The 24,978-nt window shown below is 38.0% G+C and overlaps 1 protein-coding gene across 1 annotated transcript in view; it reads right to left on the bottom strand.

The window, feature by feature from the left end:
- Positions 1-3,217: 3,217 nt before the first annotated feature.
- The window catches only part of HCN1 (hyperpolarization activated cyclic nucleotide gated potassium channel 1), a 216,191-nt gene continuing 194,430 nt past the window's right edge, over positions 3,218-24,978 (bottom strand). The window contains exons 7-8 of the mRNA XM_067315589.1: positions 7,629-7,793; positions 3,218-5,303 (exon numbers count right to left, since the gene is read on the bottom strand). Of these exons, the coding sequence (XP_067171690.1) occupies positions 4,447-5,303; positions 7,629-7,793 (1,022 nt within the window). The 3' untranslated portion in view covers positions 3,218-4,446. The remainder of the gene's footprint in view (positions 5,304-7,628; positions 7,794-24,978) is intronic.

The following is a 24,978-nucleotide window of genomic DNA, read 5'->3' as shown; positions in this document are numbered from 1 at the left end:
GAAGTGAGGGAAATGCAATCATGGGCCAGAAATTATACCATCTGACTGTATGACCCATCACACCAATCAAAGTACTAAATACGCAAAGGAGTGCTGGGTGCTGATTGCTGGTAAAAAAGTATAGACTAAGGAGATTTACAAAACATATTCTTCAAAGCATATGGTCTAGGAAAATTTTAATACTCTTACTCTTCCTTGCTCAAAAAAAAGCAAGGGCAGGCAAATCTGCTAAACAAAGAAACTGTGCGCATCAAATTGTCATAAGGTGTCCTAGAATGTACCAGATTATGCTTATAGCTTAGACCCATAAGAAAAAACAATTTCTGTTCCTATATTGAAACATTTTTTGTGTGAACAGAGGTGGAACAGTAGAAATTATTAAAACGACCGCATATTCCAGAGCAGTTGAGATGCAGTTGTTTAAAAATCCAAGATCTTATTTATAAAGCAAAACATTTTTCTTCACTGAACAATGTCACCATGTTATACTGAATGGTACCTATGAATAAGAAAAAACTCACATGGATACACATATTGAAGTCAGTGCAAGAACTCATGCGAGTAAATTTAGAAAAAGAAATATTAAGCTTAACTTTTAATGACAGGCATCAAGACATAAAAATTTTCTGTTTAAAATAAAACTCACATTGGTTCCAGCTCTGCTGCCATTGCCTAATCAAAATTAAAGTGCAGCTCAGCTGAGGTAGAAATAGATATTAAAAACATATAACAGACATGTTTCTATATATGCATTGGTGCATATGTATATATATGTATCATACATTTCATATATAGTGGTATGAAATATTGTTTGAAAACAAGCCTGCTACTTTTTGATTCTGAACACAAATATGTATGAAATAATACAACTGGACCAAAACAGCAAAGTATATCCTGTTATCTATTCCAATACCTGTGCAATGGTAGAATGGAGGATAGGATTTTGCTGCTAGTGAAGAAGTTGCCAGTAAAATCCTCATCCTTTTGGAAATCATTTCATTGACTGCAGTTGGATTGGATTTATATCACAATACACTTCAGGTTACAATTTGAAAATGCAACTATTCATGCTTGCTTAAAATCACAGTTTATCAATGAAGGATTATTTAATATATTGCTCCTAATGAAGTTAATGCAAAAACACTTACTATTGTTTTGAATGGATTAAGCTTTTTCATTTACAATGACCTAAAGTGCCATTAATGAACACTTATTCCACACAAATGTTCCCTTGAAATAAATCGTAGACATTATACATTTCAGAGGTATATCACTTGGGATTGGCACATATAGTGAGATAAGTGTTGATGAAAATATGACAAAATACAGTTCTCATAAGTTACACCAACAACTACTTGGGATTCTCCACCAGCATATTTTAAATTTTATATATAAGTGAACTCTAATTTCTAATACTTGTATTCATGAAATATTACAGTTCAGTGATAGTGGATTAATTCTGAGCTTTGTGAAGATAATGTTTTTTAGCACAATGAATTCCTCTAATCTACAGAGGAAATATTGCTTAGGAATTACCTGAGTATATCAGGTAGTATCTTCAAATTCGCTAAGCCTTATTTTTCCTATGGTGCACATAATTACTCTGGCAGTTTTCTCCCCACCTCCCCATACCTAGTGCATATAAATTTGGGCCTAAGAACAGTGAAAAGACAAAAGCAAACAGTTCTTCTTTCATGGTAAGGCAAAACCTGCTCAGTTATAAACATATTGGAACCAAAAAATATTCATGGTTTTATTTTTTATATATTTTCTTCAATTTATTAATAATCTTTTATATATATTTATTTATGGCTTTGAGCAAAGACAAAAGAAAAAATCTAACTCATCCCTGATCATACAGTTATTGTAAGAATCAGATCTATAGTCTTCCCAGCAGCAGTAAGATCCAGCCTTTTTCATTAATACATTTCATCCTGTACAGATGTGAGATTCCATACTTATGGGCTTACTTATGTACAGAGAAAATAAGTCAGTTCTGAAACTAGCAATGGACCTTTATATTACAGGAATGTGAGTCATTTGTTTCTTAATCTAAGTATATATACATTCATACATACATATATATATATATATACGTATATAATTTTATACCCTGTACCATTTTTGTTGAATTAACATACAAATCCTAGATATTGTCCACTCTATTACAAAGTCATTAAAAATTATTTATGGTTTCACTGAAAGACCATGTGAGTTAATATTTCTTTATAGTGCTTAAAATAAAATAAAAATATATATAAAAATATTTCGCTACTAACCCCATTACTCTTATCAAATGTAAACCTTAAACAGTTTGAAAGATCAGAATATGATCTTAATTAACTGACAGAATTTGTTAGTATTAAAACAAAATAAGGGGTATTTTACTGATAAATAAATGGTCTTGCAGCGTATCCATAATGTTCTGAACATTTTTAAACAATTGCTTCCTCATATACTACTCTGGGCCACTCAGATTAATGGCAGCAGCATGTTAATGGGTTAATTACATTGATTTCTACTGGTGAGTGGGAGTAAGCAAAAACTGGTGAAATATTTTTTTAAATTTTTATTTGATGTACCACTTTAGTAAAAGGCATAACAGGCAGCATGGGTTCAAGCTCTGTTAGCTTTAGAATATTTACTTGGCTCTCAAGTACATCTGGATTCACTGCATTACGTAGTTCGTGATGTTATTTAATTTTTCCATGCATCATTAAACTGAACATTAATGGGAAAAGAAGAACTCTTGCAATTATTTCCCTAGCATGAGTCAGATGTTAAAGAACAGAATAAATGCTTGCATCATAGCCATAATGCTGATTTTTCAATGAGTTAAATTATGACACGCTTAGTTTCAACCTCTATTTAATGTGACAAATCAGGCACAAATGATTATGAAAGGACTTCTTTTGTGGATAAGATAATGTGAAGATTTGAGCAAACAAAATAAAAAGTTCACAAAATGGTATGCTTTAACCCTGCTTTCTATCACCATTTCCCTTCTGTTTTGAAGACATAAAAATAATAAACCTCATATCTATGGGCTATGTTTGACACTACATGCCTTAGGATATATCATCCATTTAATTACAATATACACAGAGCAAATCGTGCATTTCCAGACAGACTTTGATGCTATATTATATTTATTTTTTTTTAAATTAACACCACAGTCAACTACCAAACTACAGTGAAGACACAGAAAGCACCTGAAAGCCTAAATCAAGCTGTGGTTTACAAATAATCCTTTAAATGAAAAACCTCACTTCTAGACTTAAACCAGAGATTCAAAGTCAGCATTATAGGAATTGTAAGGTAGACACAATTAACTAATAGTTATTATTTTCTAAGAAAGATACCATAAAGCCTTTTCCTACAATGGCTGACTGAACCTATTTTTATAGTCTTTTTTTTTTTTTCAAAGCATGCATGGAATATTTTCAGATGCTATTTAGGGCAAGGAGAAGAAAAGTGATGGTATTGGTGAAGTACAAGCGGTTTGCAGGATCAAGTGTACAATTTTGCATAAAACATTGCATGTAAAAGTAACATTGTAGGTTTTAAGCCATTGCATTACAATTTAACAGTTGTGTTGCACTTAGCTTCAACAAATTTTAAAACTGTAAATTTTGAAGTGAAGAGCTGAACCTAAATTCCTAAACAAAGACCTTGCAATGGTACACCACACAGCAGCTATTTTTGTTTGGGTCTAAAAAGTTATTTACAATGGCAATTATTTATAGTCTTTGTAAAAGTCTTTAGCAATGTGAAGACTGAAGTCCACCCAGTTTTCTGAAACAACAGAATGGTTTACATGTTTTGAGATTACAATCTATCCAGAGGAGTGCTAGTGCCAGCCTTTTGACTGCAGATGTTTGCAATACATTTATTTTTTAATCTAATCCCGAATGGAAAGCACTAAAATATGAAATGCAATGGGAAATAACAACTGAATTCTTCACAAGAAATTATTAACAATGTGTACGAATAAATGAAGGAATGAAGGTTTCAGAATATTACTCAGTCAGTGCTGTTTTAGTTAGATCGATTTTTTTGTTTTTTGTACTTGTTTGAAGTTTGTTACTGTGTTGACAATTTTCCCATGAAAACAGGAAACCTTTTCATAAATAGAGAAATCTGTTAGACTGATTTTAAAGTTGACACATTAAAAATAAATAATATTACAGCAGAATTTAGACTTCTTTAATGGTTATGAGAAAGGAAGACATGAATTCAAATAGGTTTTCTTAACTCCTTTTTTTGGATATATATATATTTTATATATATATATATATATAATTTTTACATTCGTTACGCAGGGCAAAGCTGTCTAAAGTACTTTTTTCGTAGTAGACTGCTGGGGTACATCAGGAAACAGGCTAAAACAGTTCCTGGGATGATTCTCAGTTTATTGCAAAGTCTGTTTTCCACAGTCACCAGGGATCATAAGTTTGACGCAAACCGTGGTTTGTCCCCCTCGGGATCCGCGCTCGACACTGCGCAGGAATCCCTGGGCGGCGCGGGCGGCGCGGGCGGCGCGGGCGGCGCGGGTGGTGCGGTGCCCCGGCTCGGCGGGATGGCTCCCGACGACATCTGCCGGAAGAGCGCGACCCGCTGCGGCACGGTGCCGCGGGCGGCCGGGGGCAGGCCGGCGCCCGGCGCGGGCTGCGGCAGGGAGGCGAGTGACTCCCCCACGGTGGGGTGAGGCCTCGCCATCAGGGTGGAAATCTCGTGGGGCAACGAGGGCTGCGAGGCAGAGAGGGGCCGCACCTCTCGCGTCAGGTTAGTGTTGTGAAGGGCTTGCGTGCTCCTGTGGACGTCGTTCTTCTGTGATGAGCCGGGCGGCGGCGGCGGCTGCTGCGGCTGCTGCTGCTGCTGCTGCTGCTGCTGTTGCATGAGGGAGAGCTGCGAAGCAGTCGGGGAGGCGTACTGGAAAGTTCGACCTGCCAGCGGGCTCTGTACGGGGGGGCTGCAGACGGCCGTGGTGTAGGAGCACGGCGAGAGGATGACGGCTTGCTGGGGTGTCTGCGTGCTCGGCGAGGGAGAGTGCAGGTTTCCATGGGAGAGGCTGGTGGCGGTATAAACGGGAGGAGACTGCGTCCTGATGCGCGATGACGATGCCGCGGCGGAGGTGCTCGCATTCAGCGCTGGCAGTTGCTGCAAGCTAACCGGGGCGATAGTCTGCACCATCTCTCTGTCGTGCTTCACTATCTGCTTCAAGATCTCGTTCTCCTGATTGTTGAAAACGCCGGTATTGAGATCTTTCTGGAACTTCTGCAGGAGGATTGAATTCTTCTTCCCTTTACAAAGAAGCAGAAGAGTTAGAGCAAGAAGTTCTCAGTTAGAGAAGAGCAAGTCTGAAACACAGGGGCACATTCTCACTGTGATTTTGCATCTTAACTCCTATACTGAGGGGTATGTCAGCAGCTTAAATGCCTGGGACAACACCAAGCTGAGCACTGGGCACAGAGCATAACCCAATGAGTTTGCTCGGGCAGGCTGTGGGGCACCAATCGTCCCAGGTGTCTGGGATCGAAGAGCCCGTTCCCCCCTGCAGAGTGATGCTGAGCCTCGCCAGGGGACTGTGCGCTGCATACGCAGCTCTCCCCCGCTGGCCTTTATGCACACCTCATTCCTGCTCTCTCTGCACCAGAACTGCATGCATTAATAACACCATTTTGTTCAAAGATACCTGAACTTTCCCTGCCTCTTCACTTATAGAGCACTGCTATTACTACAATTATTCTGAAAATGTAACCATGGTAATTTACTGAACAACAGGGTGGAAAAAGCAACCAGGCTCTGCATGCGTAACATCTTTCTCTCTCATTACAAAACCGTCCTAATTCTCTGCACACTAAGCTGTCACATAAGTTATAAATACATCTGCCATTTAGCACATTCCCTGGAACTAATTATTAGACATTAGTAACCAATGACCACTAGCTTGCAGGAAATCATCCTTTTAAGTGCTGGTGAACTAATATGAATTCACTGCTAATGTGACACCTGGCTGCACAATAAAGATTGCTGTAAGCTGTATCCTGATGTTTTCTCAAAGGATGGTGTTTACTTGATGACTCTCAGTATCTGCAAGATGCAGACACTTTTCTGTGTCATCAAATGCACAGGAATACAGTTCCACTGAATCGTTTTTTTTTTTAGATAAGACAGTTTACATCTTATTTTTTTGTCCTGGGTAGATTTCTTACTGTAACTACAGCACTTCAGATTGGATTACTGCCTCCAAGAGTAGACTGGACTGGACTACTAATATTTTTTAAGTACATATTTCTTAGGATTGGTCTGTATTTCCAGAGAGTTTTGACAGACAAATTGTAAGAGTTTGAATAGTCTTGATTAGAAAACTTGGCGCACTGAGTGTTCACAATCTGCAAAATACGGACATAAATCTATTGAATATTAGAAATCTGTATATACATATTTGATTTCTTTATTCTTTCTATGTTAAATAAAACACCAATATGTTTTCTACTAAAGCTACTTTTTCTGCTTAGCAGAGACAGCACAATAGCAGTGTCGTGCAATTCTTTATGTATTCACTTTGAAGAAACTGCAAACATATTTGTATTGAAAGAGAGTGATGTGGGAAAATCCTTAAGTTTGCAGTGAGGATCACAACACACTCCATTAGCAGTGTAGATGAAATCTGCCATGATTTTATTCTTTTGGCTGCCACACTAATGTACCTATGCTTCTGTGTATACATGCATGTGAGGAGGTGTTGCTCAGGCTAATACATGTAGTGTTGCATTGCTCTGTTGGGGAACTGCTGCTAAAATCTCATACTGAAATTTATTTTTGAAGTTGAGGAATCAGCATCATACAGGATGAATGATTTTTCCTGCATAGGTGCATTTTAAAACCAATATCAATAATTATGACCAGTGTACAGTTCTGCCTACCAAAGCTCACTTATTTTATCTAGTATGTCCTGTTAGAGAGATCCAGGACCTCTGGCTGCACAAAAGCAGACTTTATAAACCCTGTTTTGATAATCCACTATACCATTCTGTGGTTCACTTGGATATCTTTGGCCTGCTTTTCTGATTGCAAGCAGATCTGAGTAGCTCCGGTGTGCAGTCATCGATGCTAACAGTGCCCATGTTGTGAGGAAAATGAGAGCCCTGCTGCAAAGGATTAATTCACTTCAACAAACATGGCTTTTGTGAGTGCTGAGAAACATCACCTCTTCCCAGCATTACAGACACCACCTGCAAACTATGTAGGAAAATGCCATCTACTTCTCACTAAACTGCATAAACTCTATGAAGTAGCAAAAGAAATATACAGTATTAATAAATAGCGTTAATCATTATTAAAGTATACAAAAATAAACCTTTGAGGTCTATGAGAGTATAAAATAATAAACATCTGAGGAGTATGAGAGCTTTCTAAAATTCAAAGTTTTATATTATTTAAAAGTGTTCTTGCAGAATTTCTTCTTTGGACACATCTTATTCATAGATCAACAGAACTTTTACTTTAGTGTAACAGAACTGAAATTTTTAAGAAGGGTTTAATCTGGGCATTTTATCTTTCAACTTCAGGAAAAGAGAAGGTAAAAAGGTTTTAAGAACTCCAGTCACAGAAAAAAATAATACCTATCCTGTCCAGTCTATCAATTGCCACTGTTTCAAAGGCCCTTCTCATCATGGGGTACTCTTCCAGAACCTCATTGAAGTTGTCCACCGAGAGGGAGTACAGGCGACAGTATGTGTCAGCTCGTACACTGGCAGTTCGACGGCCTTTGGTCAAAAGGCAAATCTCTGGGGAGACAAAAATTCAGCACACACAGGAAACAAAGAAGTTAGTGAACCATGTGAAAGATAACAGCTAGGAAGTGATTCAGTGCTAACAAATAATAATTCAGTACTCGGCAGGCAATTTTTTTATTGCTGTTTAGGCAACATTGCGGGGCAATTCCGAAGGTGTTTGATTCTATTTTTGCTACTCTGAAAAAATAACCAATCTACTTTAAGAGATCTGCTTATAGTTTTTCTCAGTCTAGAGACTAGTCTAGTCTAGTTTTTATCAAACTTGAAAAAAATTTTTTTTCTTTAAGTTGTAAGAAATAATCTATCAGCTGTCAAACATGGTTTGCTGACCCCATTAACCCAAGTGATTCTCTTGATTTTGTTGGAAATATTCAGCTGACATAAAAGACCAAGTCCTTTAATTGTTCACCAGAGTTACTAAACTAATCTAATACATCATATAATGATATTTGAATATAAGAACTATTCTAAGAAAAAATATATTCAGCATGGAAGTGCCTTCTCTCCTTGGTTTTTATTCCCTAGGTATTTTGGGAGAGTAAGCTTACATTTTAGACTTTTTTTCTCATTTGGTTAAACAACACAACCCCTTTAACCTCTGTGATGATAAGACCAATTTGACCAGCCTAGTAGACTTTCTCTGCAAGTGCTTCCAACTGGAATTCATCATGGTGGAACACAGGTTACCAGGGCCATACACAGAGTCCCCCCAAACCTGCCCCCAGCCTTGCAGTTGATGATTCTTGAACCCACACGAAGAGAGTTACTGGATAATGTCCAAAGTCAATATCATAGGCTTATAACAAAACATTTAGAGTGGAATGAGAGAGACGCATGAATTCCTCTTAGGGGAGTTTTCCAGTTAAAGTGCTCAGTATTCAGATATGTTATATAATCATTAGTCCTCTCATGTCTGTAAAGTTGACACACTCAAAGAATTGCTGATATGTAACCTTTAAAATACAGAATTATTTTCATCACCTTCACCTCTCTTTTCAATGAAAATTTACATTAGAAAAGTGAGGTTTAGCATTGCCTAAAATAACAATGTTCAACACAATGTTACATAAGGTAAAGTTGGTTAGAAATATATTTCATCAGATATTCCAGTTAGCTAAAAGTGAAGCTGTTTGCAGGAGATTTCATAATTAAAAACAATTTGGAAACTTTGTTCAAATTGTCTATCCATCCTTACTCCCTAAAAAGTAAAATAAAATGTTTTCTTCCGGATCACAGTGGGTATTTTATTTAAACATTTAAGTTATTTTATATTATATTACAAAACAAAATTTAAAAGTCAAATGCAAAAAGAAATGTTTGTGTCAATCCCGTTTTCAGGTTTGGGAATGAGAAAACACTGAGATACAAGCTTTCTAGGGCTCAGGCAGGGTGGGAAATAGTTTCCCTACCCAGTTCTAGTGGCTAAGAGCAGTGAGTTCATGTTTGGTCACAGCTCTTTAAGTACTAGGAGTGGGCTAGGAAACTGTCTCCTATCCTGCCTGTATATCTATCAGAAACTGTAATTCTCCAGGAAGCATGGAAATACAAATATCTGTAATTAGCAAAATAAGGAATTCTGCAGGCTTTACTTCAAATGTAAAGCGTTAGTATAGTTCTTTCTTTTTTGTATGTTCTTAACAAAATACATTTTTATTAATATAGAATCTAAAGAACCCTGATGATTTTTGGTCTCATATTTTTTGTTGAAGAATTTCATCCAGAAAGTATCTTTGTCAAAACTTTGCAGAATTTGCATACCAAAGTTGCAGTTCCAAAATCCTCCAAAATCTAAAGAAATATTCTTATTAGCTTCCATGAGTTTTGAAGAAAGCTACATGGAACATATATGCATTTTATGTATAATCTAACATGCGTTCATCTCCCCAAGAAGTGTAGGTTCTTCCAGCTGCAATGAGAAAAGAATAAATTTCATCCTACCTTGCATACTAGAGTGCAGGTTTGATAATTTCCTGCAGCTATCCTGCTCTGAAGGCTCAGAGGATAAAATGCTTGAATAATAGTGGATAAACCAAAGTACATTAATGGGGGACTGGTACTAACATACAATATACTTAGAAACTCCTACAGCTTTGGGAAGAAGTTATAAAGACTAATAGCTAGTATTAGAGTCTTGACCTACTGTACCCACAAAACCTGATTCCCATGAAAGAGCTACAGACAGTTTACTGTAAAGAACCAGCCAGGTCAAACAGAAGTCGGTACTTTCCTCCTCCATTCCCAAATCAGACTGACCCCTGCTCCTTTGATTTAAAGCACTGTATGCTAGTTACAATAGGGAAAAGACCATTTTGCCCAAAGAAAGCAGTTAAATGCAGCAAATGTCTGCTCCATTTCCTAAGACATTCTTTATATCTCATGCAGAATAAAGTTTTACAATTCATGGTTGAATTTATGGATAACTAGCTGGAAAATCTGTGTGACTAATAATGACCTCTTGATTTTCAGCTTTTTTCATTTAGAAGAGCCACAGGCAATAATAAAGACATATGAAGGTGTCTTCTGCTGTAGTTAGCAAATAAAAGTACTTGAGTTTAAAAAACGTTGCATGCAAAAAAACAATGCAGAAACTACTGGTTTCATCACTATTGTTCTAGGATTACTGTATTTTAGATGACTTCAGGAACAACAAGACTGGAAGGAAGCCATAGGAAACAATTCTGGATCTGAACACGGGACAGTGGAATCTGTGGATGCTACTGCAATAAATATCATTATTTTGTCCCCTTTGTTCCTCTTCCATTATTCTTTTCAAGTAATAGGACTTGAAAGAATCACTGTTCTGAGAATCCTATGTCAACCTACAACTTTTGTTTGAAGAATATCTTTTAGGAAGGCTTCTAATACCTATTTTAAAGTCCATGCAGTCACCATAAGATGAAAATCCATGAAATGCATTTCTGGCAATGTTTCTTGATGGATTTGAGTTTTATTATATTCATTGAAACATCATCTATATTGCTTTGATATACATATCACTGATATCATTTGTACTCTGTGCTTGTTTGGCACGGTTTAATGCTAACGTGTTTGTTTGTTAGTTATGTTCTGCATTTGAGTTCATGTCATCTTATTAGCTATTTGCTTAGGAGAAACTCTCAAGCATAATAAAACAGATAATATAAAAAATCTCATTTACTTGGACTGGACAGCAAGAACACAGAATTCCAAAATATTTGTTCCCATCAAACACTTGTGTACTTTTAAGTATATCAAAATCTTTTTTTTTGACAAATAAATAAACAATAGACTTTATGAAGAGAACAGAGTAATGAAAATATTCAAGATATACTTAAAACAAGTCTTAATGGCATCAAATACAGCAGGTGCCCTCAACAATTATACTCTCCTTGATGTTCAATTGATTTAAATGGACTAGGAAATACAAACAATAGCACAGGAGTGTGCAGTGAAACACAAAGGCCATGAACTATTTTCAAACAGCTTGGACAAACAACATTCTTTACTAGCATAAAAAGAAAGTGGCTGTAGCATATTACTCACTAATATTCCCATCTGTGGTTGGCATGGTGCATTGCCTTCATGCTGACACTTTGAAAGTGTCAAACACTTTTATCTTTCATTTCCAAACCTAAGAATGTCTTCAATTCCAATTAGTAATTATGTATGAGACTGCAATGCACCTGTAATTCAACTCCTATGCGTGTTTTAATTATAGAATCTCTTTGGACAATTGTTCTCTGGAACATTCTAAAACAAATGTCAATCACTGTGTTAATCAGAAATGCCTATTTGAAAGCACTAAACAATGCTAAAAGCATTCATTTGTTCCTACAGTCCATATTTTATACAAATGCAATTAATTTATATGTGAAAATCACAATTTATGTTCTACTGACATCAGATCTTTTCTGCAGAACAATGTAGCTCTCAAAAGAATATGGAAAATGGCTCAATTTCCAAGTACATTCTGCTGTAAAGACACTGAAGTAATAAGTGCAATGATGAAAGTTTGAAGCTAAGCCTGTTTAGAAGGTTATTAGCCTAATAATCAGAACTGACCAACACCGTATCAGTTGCACACATACATGGCAGTATTTCTGCAGGAACATTGGACTGAGGTTTTGGAACTCCATGAATTTCCAAAGAAGTCTGTTCATATCTCTGTTGTGTAAAATGGGACACCTATAGATTGCATTTTATTACTGCATTAGTGTGACAGAATACTCTGGATAGGAAGTTCTACATACCCGAAAGACAGACCTGAGGAAGACTTATTTGGGAGAACCTGCATGAGGATGAATGACATAACCCATATGATGACCTTTGAAGAATTAGCATTAGCTGGCCCTTTATAAGGGCCAGAGTTTTGGTACCAACTGAGATGAATTTTACAGTTCTTGAATAACCATATGCCATTGTAGGTGTTAATTTTCCTCCTGTTGCTGTGTGATCCCTAAACATCTTTTTCTTAGAGAAAACAACTGGGGATGTGGGAAATCTATGAAAAAACTTTTTTTCTCTGGGAAGCAGTACACCTTAGCTGACAGTGTGGCATCTATCCATTAACTCTCAGTTCATTTCCCATATAAGTTATACTCCAAATGTAATTACTCAACTTTCAATGTCACATTCACATTTGATTAGAGATTGAAAAGAAACTCAAAAAAAGGAAATAAAAATATACAGTTGCCTTGCAGACAAAATGTGTCTACAAATGGATAAATTGTTCTGATATAGGAAAGAGTTAGGATAAGTAGTTAGCTGGTTCATTAAAGGATACCAGACTTATCTGCACAGAACACGTTTCTTAGTTTAGGATGGTATATAGTAACATGTAGAATATTAACTAATGCAGTGAATTAATATTGTATGCACAGCTTTGTTCTGCAAGGACACAAAGACTAGAATTAAAGCAAAAGTTCACTTTACTAGGTGCAGCAATTAATTGCTGTAAAAACAAAAAAATTGGTTAACTAATATGTTAGTCATATAGTGCTCTCCATATTAAAATAATATAAAAATAATTAGCAGTTTTATGCATTTGTGAGCCCCAGAAGTTTCTTAAGAGCTTTGTACCTTTCCAAAGCTATAACAGGTTTCTCATCATCTGTCACAAATTCAACATTACAGGATATAATGAAGAGTGTCCTTCCAGCTGAGGACAGCTGACTATTGCTTCAGTTTCTCAGCAGGGAACTGTTGTTTCATCATGTAGCAGGCGTACACATTGCTGTGTAAATGGGCAAGCAACTATTTGGACCATCTGGCAACTTTCAGGAGCAGAAGAAAGACAGAAAATCAAAGCACTTTAAAGGTTTGGGTCAGTCAGTCTAACCCATTTGGGAATATTTTAAGAGACAGGACAGTGGATTAGATTTCTTCTGTTTATTTTATAGAAAACAATAAGTTACTAAAGTATTATGGACAGAACTTAGACGTATGATGGCTTATTTGATTCACCCATGCTTTCATGCCTTTTTATAGCAAGTTCTGTATTTCTTCAGAGCAAATTTCCCAGAATTACCAGGTTTAGGTTACTCCGCTTTTCTAAACTATGTCTTCATAACAGCAACTCTTTGGCATGGTGCTAAGACCAATAGTTCACAGAATCACGGAATGGTTGAGGTTGGAAGGGACCTCTGGAGATCATCTAGTCCAACCTCCCTGTGCTCAAGCAGGGTCACCTAGAGCACGTTGCACAGGATCGCGTCCAGGCGGGTTTTGAATATCTCCAGAGAAGGAGACTCCACAACCTCTCTGGGCAACCTGTTCCAGTGCTCTGTCACCCTCACAGTGAGGAAGTTTTTCCTCATGTTAAGATGGAACTGCCTGTGTTTCAGTTTGTGCCCGTTGCCTCGTGTCCTGTCACTGGGCACCACTGAAAAGAGTCTGGTCCCATCCTCTCGACACCCTCCCTTCAGATACTTGTACACATTGATAAGATCCCCTCTCAGCCTTCTCTTCTCCAGGCTAAACAGGCCAAGCTCTCTCAGCCTTTCCTCAGAAGAGAGATGCTCCAGTCCCCTAATCATCTTTGTAGCCCTTCGCTGGACTTGCTCCAGTAGTGCCACATCCCTCTTGTACTGGGGAGCCCAGAACTGGACGCAGTACTCCAGATGTGGCCTCACCAGGGCTGAGTAGAGAGGGAGAATCACCTCCCTCGACCTGCTGGCGACACTCTTCCTGATGCAGCCCAGCATATCGTTGGCCTTCTTGGCCACAAGGGCACATTGCTGCCTCATGCTTAACTTGGTGTCCACCAGCACTCCCAGGTCCTTCTCGGCAGAGCTGCCTTCCAGCAGGTCAACCCCCAACCTGTACTGGTGCATGGGGTCATTCCTCCCCAGGTGCAGGACCCTGCACTTGCCTTTGCTGAGCTTCATGAGGTTCCTCTCCGCCCACCTCTCCAGCCTGTCCAGGTCTCTCTGAATGGCAGCACAGCCCTCTGGTGTATCCGCCACTCCTCCCAGTTTTGTATCGTCAGCAAACTTGATGAGGGTGCACTCTGTGCCTTCATCCACGTCACTGGTGAAGAAGTTGAACAAGACTGGACCCAGGACTGACCCCTGGGGGACACCGCTAGCTACAGGCCTCCAACTAGACTCTGCACCGCTGAGCACAACTCTCTGAGCTCTGCCATTCAGCCAGTTCTCAATCCACCTCACTGTCCACTCATCTAGCCCACACTTCCTGAGCTTGTCCATGAGGATGTTATGGGAGACAGTGTCAAAAGCCTTGCTGAAGTCAAGGTAGACAACATCCACTGCTCTCCTCTCATCTACCCAGCCAGGCATTCCCTCACAGAAGGCTATCAAGTTGATTAAGCATGATTTCCCCTTGGTGAATCCATGCTGACTACTCTGATCACCTTCTGATCCTTCACTTGCTTGGAGATGGCCTCCAGGATGAGCTGTTCCATCACTTTTCCAAGGGATGCAGGTGAGGCTGACTGGCCTGTAGTTCCCTGGGTCCTCCTTCTTGCCTTTTCTGAAGACTGGGGTGACATTGGCTTTCTTCCAGTCTTCAGGCACCTCTCCTGTTCTCCATGTCTTTTGAAAGATGATTGAGAGTGGCCTAGCAATAACACCTGCCAGCTCCCTCAGCACTCGTGGGTTCTTCCTTCAAGTTACTGAAGTTGTCCACTGAGCACAAACTAGCTAAAATGGCACTAGCTAAACGTCACAGGAAGGGACTGTAACTTTAAACTGGGGTACTCTGATCCCAGCTTTACAACAGGTAATGTGAGAGAGATTTTTTTCTTTAGCAAAGGACTATATAACTTCAATCAATTCAAGAAAATTTAATGAATAATTTTCTTGAGATACCACAGTCTTCAGAAAGGGAACTATTTCCCAGTTCGGTGTTGATTTAACCATTCCTAATACAGTAAACAGAGAGAAGCTGTTTCATATGATGAAAATTTGATTGCTTTAATATGTACTTCTGTACGTCTGTCTCCTTTTCCTTTTTAAGCTTTGGAAAACATCAAATACATCTATCTTTAACTATTTTTTTCTAACCTTTTAACATATCCTTTTATCTTCCAATATATTATCACTAGTGCACAAAATGGAAAACCCAGGGATATGCTGCCCTTCATTATAGACACTTAATTTGTCTAACAGCAGGTCTTCTCATTACAGTCAGAATATAGCTTATACCAATTAGTGAGTACCAGTGATTTATTTTCTCCAAAATAATGATTAAATACTACGCCAGATAACTGTGCAGATTTTATTTTGCATTTGTTTTGTAAAACAATATTGACATTCACAGTAATCAAGATTATGGGGAAAAAAAAGTGACTGATGTCCCCCAAATCCAGATCTATGGAGTGGATGGAAATGAAAAGGCTCAGGTGACACTTGGCTAAATATATGCATGTGTTCAGTCCTGTATTTAAGAAACCTTAAAATACAATCACTCTTCAATAAGAACATTACTGCAGCAAAGGAGAGAACTTAAGGAGGAAGGGAGACAATTACTGCTGTTTGAAGTCAGGTTTGTAATCTGGACTGTCCAAAAGAGTTGAGAGGAAAGAAAGGTATACAAAAATTATGCCTTCTCCAACCTTGTAAACACTAAACATGGAGTTACACACAAGACAGTTTGAGTTTGTTAGAGCGAGCAATAGCACACGCTGCCTGCATGACCCTGTTCATTTTAAACCTGACAGCAACAATTGTCTGTAAGTCACAAAGCCTGCCTTCAGGTATATGGGCTCTGCAGCCAGAGAGAGAATTCATAAAGGAGGTCTGGATATAGTGCTCTGAGTTGTTACTGTTTTGAGGGGGAACTGAACATGACCAAATACAATTAAGATCCAGAACAATTTCCTTAAAGCCTCAATTTCAGTCTCCTGTCACTTTTTGAACTCTTTACCTAAGTCTAACTTAGATTTAACTCTTTGTGATGGCTGTTATCCTTACATAGTCATCCTATTCAAGAAAAGAAAAGGGTTGGTTTCTTTCACTTTTTTATTGCTTGTTTTTAGTCATTTGAAGTTTATGGCTCTCAAGTCCTTGACAGATGAGCTCTAAGCATGTTCATTGTCTATTTTTTTATTGAATTTAATGGGGCAAATAAAAGAAATTGAAAATGTGCCCTAAGCAGCAAGGTTGTAGTAGAAAAAGTTTACAAAGAGGTGAATTACATCCCTATCCATATAGCAATAAAAAAATGCAAAACTTTATCTCATTCAGTAAGCTAGAGACTTATTGTTACTGGCTGGTGGAATGCTCCCCTCATTGTAAGTTAGGAACACAACTGTTGTCTGCAAACATCTGTCCCTCCATACCAGCAACCTCACCAGCTGAGATAATTTCTTCATCATGAGGATGTTCCATATTTATCATTTCATATCTCTGAAGAGAGGAAGAGAATGAAACAGGGACTGAAGAGAACGTTTGCTTCGAAGTTTGAGGATGACTTATGCTACTGAGTAATAGTCAGCAAGTAATAACTAGGTTTTTTATACTTTTTGAACCTCAAGAAGAGTATTCAGCAAGAAAAAAAATGGCAGGTGAAAAGGAATATTAGCATTCTGCACAAAAAGTATTGTATTGGTCCTTTTCATCCAGAATGTTATCCTTTGGACACAATCACCGTGTGTTAAAAGGAGATTTTGTCTCCAAAGCTGCTCTGAGATAAGAAGGAACCTTCAGAACAGATGAGTTAGAAGCAGCTGGAGATAGGTAGCCTTTACGGGCATTTCACAACGTTTCTGATCTAACATACAAACGGAGGATGATCTGCTCTTTTGCTATATTTCTTTCCACTACTATTTTCCCTCCAGGTCTCTCTCGCAAGCTCTCATTTGCTTAACCTTTGTATATATAGCAAAGACTTAGTATGGTAAGTGGTCTAATTAGAGAGAGTCTACTCTTATTTTTTCTGGTAGCATTTATAATCGGCAAAGAGTTACATTTATTTAATCGGAAATATCACCAGTTTTCTGAGGAAAAAAATCATTCTTCTGAAAAGAATTTGCCTAATGTTCATTAACCACAAACCAAACCAAACCAAACCAACTTTGATAGGATTTATGGAGGAATTCTTATTGTTTAAAAATGCCTGTAAATCTGTGAGCAACTTTTCATATTTATTTAGAGTTTGACAATAAGCCTTAAAGTATGCTGGTTTCATTATGTTGATCCAAATTTGTCTGTTATGCCACCAACCTCTGAGAAGCCTGTTTCTTCAAACAAGTCTTATATCAGTCGATTTCCTTGAATAAGGCTTAAGAGACTACTTTGTAGCAGCTTTGAGAAAAGCAGCATTATAACATGCTACTAATTTGGATGTTTTGAGACTTACTCATCACAGGTGTCATTACTACCATGTGAAATTCATTAAAACAACTTGGCAGAGCCTTTAAAATATTATCTAATGTGATATAGACAAATTTTAGATAAATTTTGATACAGAAAAAGACATTTTGAGCATAAATTAATTTTCAAGGTGGGTATGAATGCTATAAGTCTGTCCATTTTTAGCCATTCTATAATGACTTTTGTAATTTTTGACAAGACTGATACATAATTGGATTTTTTTAAAGTCCTCGTACTTTCTGTAAGGTAAATACTGATACATTTCATTTCAGTGTAATCTGCTTAATATAGATTGACAGTATAATTTTTTTTTCCAGAAAAGTAGTTAGCTGTAATTACTTTTACATCAAGAAAGTAAGCCAAATACACATGGTTAGAATACAACTGCTTTTATAAAAAGTGGCATATTATCTGCCCAGATAGCCACTTTATGTGGTATTAATATTGTTCATCTGAAAACTATTTTATGAATGAGTTGGTATGGAGATATGACATCTTTTTCCCTTAGAACATTTAATTGTGTGCTTGCCATTAAGAATATGAATAAGCACACTTCAGAAAAAACACTTATAATTAATTATGTATTTCAATATGGTGATGGATTGGGGGATGAATACTGAGAGACTTAATTCATCACCACCTTGAATAACAAGTAGCCATATACACTATTTTTGCAAAATGTAAAACTCTTTCACATCGTATTGTCCAGGTATAAATTACAAGGTGTAAAGCAGTGAGCAACAGGGCACTTCAACAGCATTTTCTCTGCCTATAATCAATATTACTGCAATCAAAATCAAGATCAAAATTAAGCAAAATTAAGCAAATGCTTAAAAGTACCTCAGCCAAAGGAAGTAACCACAGTGTACTCAGAAAAAAAAAAGTGGCAAAATATAATTTGAAGTAACTCAACATTTCCCATGGTATTATTTTCCACTGCACTGGTCTAAAGTATACTGACAGTTGCTGTTCTGAAATGGGGAAAAGCTCCATAAATAATAGGTAGGCCAAAGTAGTTTTGTCTAATTGGCCTTCTACAAGCTGAAGCAAATCCAAGATACAATTTATTAGAATTTCAAGTATGGAAGGATAACTGTTAAAACAGTATTGAATAATTTAAGCAAAATAAAATATTTAAAAATCCAAAGTATTCCATGAACTACATGGGCATACCAGTGTTATAATAAATAATCAGAGAAAGAGAAGATGCTATAATATGTCTCCAAATTCTAGAAAGTGGGGATGAATATCTGCTTTTTATGTAATTTTGCTACATGAACAATGAAATTCAGCAGAGTTAATGATGTCTGCCTCTGAATGAATAAAATAAAACATGTATTTTCTCCTATTAGAATGCAAGTGGATCATTACATATTCAAATTCACATTCAGCAACTCTCATACACGTATCATAAAAAGTTTTAAAAAATCACATGTACTTCCTCATGTTCCACATATGTGGAAACTCTTAGAAAAAAATATTTCTTAGCAATGTGGATTTTAGTTAGTCTACATATTCATTTATTGAGCTACTCCAAGTGGCATAACACCAGGAAAACCTGTATAAACACAGGTGGGAAAACAGATGGAGAATGGAAAAGACAGTAGGGACACAAGCCTTATCTTGTGTCCTTTGGGGCTGAGGGGAATTTTGCCAGAGACCTCAGCAAGAGTAGGATGAGACCCACAGTGAATAGTCAGACATCTATCCACCAGCAGGAAAGCAAATGCAGTGACAACAGAGACCTGAATGTGTTCCCGGAAATCCTCCTTTTGGAAGTTCTGCTTAAGGCTCACTGGTTGGAAAGTGATGGATTTATTCCTTTTTTCTCTTTGTAGGAGCATCAGCCCCAATCTGACACACCATTTAAGCACAAAATGCAGTTCAGCCCATGCTTAAGTGGATCAGGGCTGCACGCTCAGATTATTCCTCTGATTCCACAGAGCTGGCAGCTGAAGGGGAATGGGACATCATGAAACCAGACCCATTCACCAACGTACTTTACAGTAGCTTTGGGACAGCTTTAACCTTTATGCCAGCTCGTAGTGGTAACAATCAGCGAGTTATAAAATGGCATACTGCACCTATTCTCATTTTTTTCCAAGCAAGAGCCTTGCATTCCCTGTGGGGGAGTGATGTGAACACCAGCAGACTCCAGGGCTGGGGCCAGGAAGATGCAGAAGTGTGGCAGGTGGTAAGCTGTCAGGGAAAAAGGCCTTTCCAGGAGGGGAGGAGAACGTGCAGAGGCATGGACTGGTAGGAAGGGAAGATGGAAACAGAACATTTTGAGCCACGAACAAATGGAGCAGTTCACGGCGCAGTGAGAAGCAGCTATGCAAAGCACAGTTTTACAGAGAAAGGCCAGTTTTTATCACATTTTCAGAAACTGGTTGTGTTTTCTACTGAACTGGACCAAACTCTCTGTGGCCTTGATTCCCTACAACAAAAAGCAAGTAAGTATGATAAAGAGAGAAAACATTGTGCTATCTTACACACTTGTTGGGAATAAAGCTGAGCAGGCATATTAAGTTACAAAGTTTGACACTATTGACTAAAAAATGTGTCTGGGTCAGGAAGACGAAATCTTATTGTGATGACTAAAGGAGCTCTTAGAGCCGTATGTAGAACCAACTGAGTAAGAGGAAGGAATTGTTAGAAAGAAATTCTTTTACTAACACAAACTTCTGTTTAGTAAGTGAGTATGATAACACTCTCCTATGTTTGTTGTTGCTACTAATCATGAGACATTCTGAATCATCAACATATATAATATTATTATGCAGTCATTCTGATAACATTTACTCCAGCAAAAATCAGAACTCACTGGTATCAGTGGTATTACACCAGTTTATACGAATGAATGTAAATAAGATTAGTATTAGGCTCATTAGATATATTAAAATATTATTTCTGCTCTGTAAAACCACAGTAAATTATGTACTGTATGCTTCTCTATAAGTAAATGACTCATATTCTTGTGCTTCATCTGTAAAGACTTCAAAACCTTTGCCTTTTATCAATTTGATATTTGTCTAGCGAGAAAGAAATAAACAATCTGTCCAGTCACTCCTCCTACTATAAAAAGGTCTTTCAGTAATTTCTAAAACAATCATCTGGCATTCAGAGAAAAAGATTCGATAAGACTAAAACCCAGTAATTTTCTCCCGACCATTTTCTACCATGGTTATAACATTAAAGAGTTTGAAATACTGAGGTATTAAAGAGGAGGAAAAGAAATATGTATTGAAACAAACAGACAAAACGAAAAGATTTGGGGTCTCATTCTGCACTGCTCTGTACTTAATTTTGAGTATTGTAAACTCCAGATATTCAAAAACATGGATCAAATGACAAAAACAAATAAATAATTTAGCAGTCATAACATCCTCAAAATACAATTGCTTACAGCTTTTCACCTGCCTCATGATTCTTCTCCTCCTTCACTGGAGTGCTGAATTCAAGCATGTTCATCTCAGCTTTACAATACAACTTAGTAACAAGCACACGTGCAGTCAGGTCTCCCTATTTGCCATTTGAAAGGGGAGGTGTAAACACCCTCCTGCTCCCTCCTTAAGTGACAAGCAGATGTCCAACTTTCTGTCATCTGGATGCTTTAGTCCTGTTCACATGCTCTATCGCTCCTTGCATTTTCTTCTCTTTCCCATCAACCTCATGCCCACCACATTGCCCTGCACTCCCGCTTTCTCTGTCCCTCACAACTTGACTTCTACCCACACAGTCCTCATCTCTCTTTTGACCCCATCCTGCTCCCCAGTCTCTTCTGACCTCCCCTATCTATTTCTCCTGGGTGTTAACACAGCCCACTTTCTCCTGACCATCGACTCTCTCCTGACCCTCCTCATTCACATTTTTATGTCTCTGCCTGTCCTATACAAGCAGCTAAAAGTGAAGGTTATAATGTTCATTTCTTCATTTCAAGGTAGCCACCTTGTTTCACCTCAGCTGCAAACTGTGTCAGTCTCGGTGGGAAAGGTTCCATTTCCTCTTATTTATAAAGAGAAAAGACATATTTACTGCTTTGCTGATGCACCAATCCTATTGTTAATACTGGCGAAGTGGAAGCCACTTTAGAAAATAGGGGAGAAAAGTGAAAGAAGTCATCAGAAATTCACAAAGATCTTTAGGAAAACTAAATATTGCTGTATTTGCTTGAAATAACAAGATGTGGAAATGCTGTACCAATGAAAGCAGGTATAGAGTATTAAAAACCCAGAATTCACCTCTAGTACCTATGGTTTACACCATTTCACTGGTGTAGAAATAACTATATAACTGAACAATGTAGTGAAAATTACTATCATGTACTCCATTGCCCAATTCTTATCCCTTCTATAAAAACCCAGGCAAGCATGCCATAGGAGGACAGGGTCTGCAAGGAAAGGCATTGAAGAATTAAAGTTTTTTTTTTTTTAATTCTAGTAAAAGGCAAAGGAAAATGGACTCTCCTAAATCTTTATGAAACAATCCTTCCACTGATCCATGTCTATTCAATACATAATTTATGACAATCTCTTTAAAAGATTTTCTTTGTGGTCATTACTGTGAGTGTTTAAAAGAACATAATCAAACTCAAATCACACTTTTTTCTGAATATATTTATCATCTACTTTGCTATTCCAATAATTAAGGGATATTATTTTTTGGTATCTTGACTGCAGATTTGATGGAGTGTAGATCAGTCAGCATTTCTGCCTTATTCAAAGCAGTTTTCCCTGATGCCTACTTTGTATATTCCATCAAAAGGTGGGGGGAGGGTGGGGAAGGCCTAGCAAAAAGAATCATATCAGAAATTACTTTCAAATTCATACTTGTAAATGGAATAGATTTGTAGGATGATCATATCCTTCAATTAGCAGCAGGAAAAATAACGGTTGGGATGAAAATCAACATCCTACATTGTCCTGGGCCAAAAATGCTCCTGCATACAAAGCTCAAGTGTAGATTTGTGAACGCACATAAAGGTCAAGGGATGCTCTTCCCCAGCAATACCAAGGAACAAACCACAATGTCTCTGGGGCTGCTGCCTTGTACTTACTCCTCCCCTCCACAGAGGAGAACCCAGTGTGCCCAGATGAGAAAAGAGACTGATGGTAGTCAAGTCCAGATCTTTGGAAGGCTGTCTGGAGGCATCACCCTGCACTTCCCTCAAAAATCAACTGAGAATCTAAAGCAGAGGTGAAATGCCATTTGATTAATCAATTCCATTAGTGGTTATCCAGGCGCATTCTTTTTGAGAAGAATTTCTAAGCAACTGGAAGGTTTAGCTAGTTTCATGTGAGACTGTTAAAACACTCAGATCCATAGGGAAGGGTGGTTTTTAATTAAGAACAAAGATCAGGCCAGAGAATTTAAATGTTCATCAGCATCTCAGTTCTCAAACCTCCAAATACTTTCCCTCTTTATTACTGCAACTTTCTATTTTCCAGGCTCTCACTCTCCTGACAGTCTCCATTCAAGCCTCTCCCAAATTCTGCTAACACTGCTTTGTCTCTTGTTAAATCTTGGCTTTCACACTAACCTCCAGTTTTTCAGCAACACCAGAGTGTCAGAATTGATACAATGGTGTCAATCCTAAAAGTTTAAAATATTGTAAAGTGATAAACATATACCAAATACAAGGTTGGATATTTGTGGCACCCTGTCTGATTTCTCAGGGCAAGCCTGTCTTTCTAGGGACCCCTCCTCAATCTCCCCCAGATCCAGGGTCCCTGGGAAGCCCATGCTCTGGGACATGCCCAACATCCAATACTTAATATCTCTGAGCAATAGGTGCCGGGTACTTCCATTTCACAGAAGATGTAGAAACTGAAAAAAACCTGTTCAGGTCTGAAACCCCCACCTGTCTGACCTTCCCGTGCTGGAGTGCTGGAGTGTTTATATACATTTACTGGGTTACAGCTGAGGGCTGTAAGTAGTAACTTGAAGTTATAAGTTGCAGCTTCCTTAAGTGGTATCTCAGCTTCAGACTTCGCATGTCTTAATTAGGCAAAAAAGGGGTGACCAGTATGGATTTGAACGCAGACTTGTTCTTCTGGCTTGCTCCACTGTGCAGTATTTCCTGCATCTGTCCAGTATGCATGCTTTGCCTGGTACTGACAATGCTGTTTAGACATATCCTTGGCTACTCTGGTCAGGAAGGTCCCCTCAGACTCTGATACACGGTTCTCTAGAGAAAATTAGAATTTTTTTACGCTTTGATAAACTGAACCTTTTCAGTCAGCAGTTATCAGAAGTGTAACTTGTTTCTTCTTTTTTCAGCTGCAACATTTTGGGCACTTTCTTTCTCAGGTTTTTTCTCCCTATATCCTCACCCTTTCCTCCCTTCTCTTCTCCCAGCTACATCCAGCAGTAGCTATTACTTCCCATTTCAGATGTATCAGATGCATTTGCCCTCCTTTTTACACCCTGTGTCCTTATGGTTCGAATGAGCAAAGCTACTTTGGTATATACAGTGTAATAACTTCTTGTGGTGTCTGGATATTGCAAATGGCTTATTTTTTATATGCATTACTGTTAAGAAGGGTAGCGGATGAACAGGATGAGCTGAGCAGTCATTTGGACTGTAACAACAGGCTGACAGTTATGTAAAATACTTTCATGTGGCAATCTCCTCTGATCCTCTGCTGGCTAAGAAGAGTATTATAGCCAGATTCAGAACACAGGCTCTTGCAAACTCATTTTCATAAACTGGGGCACTGCTAAGCATACAGGGGACCAAGACCAAGGTTGCTCTGTTTCTTCATCCTCAGCATTTACCTTCTCTTTCTCCTTAATCTCCTCTCTTCAGAATCTACAGTTTAAGTCCATGGGATAAGCACAAGATTTCTTTATCAAAGTGCTTCTACAAATACTGGTACAAATCACCTTGCAAAGGCTACTGCAGAGTGACAAGGCCTGTTGGCCAGATGACTAGGAGTTGCTTCAGTATATTATTCTAAAATGGGATTAGTTGAGTAACTCAATTCAAACACTAACTGAACACGATTCACTTTTCTAAGCTCTCCACTTCAGTGCACCAGCTAAATGCCACTGATTAGGCTTTCAATTTAACATTTTCTGAAAGGCTTTTGACTCAATTCTGAGATGATTCATGGTATTTAACAGAAAATTAACAAAAAAATCAGCTAACTGTAACTGTCATGGGCCGTACACACAAATGTTCAATCAGCTTCTGAAAACCAGCCTTGCTGCTACTCTAAGATGCAGACACCCATTCTGTTTCACAAAGATAATTTACAATCACAGGAACATGATTTTCATATCGGACAATTGCTATATGTAAAAAAAATGATTACTTTTATCCAAATGTAAATATTCAGATACCTTCATCTAAATGGAAATCT

The sequence above is a fragment of the Apteryx mantelli genome, chromosome Z (assembly GCF_036417845.1).
Source record: "Apteryx mantelli isolate bAptMan1 chromosome Z, bAptMan1.hap1, whole genome shotgun sequence".
NCBI lineage: Eukaryota > Metazoa > Chordata > Aves > Apterygiformes > Apterygidae > Apteryx > Apteryx mantelli.
This window is presented reverse-complemented; position numbering and strand designations above follow the sequence as displayed.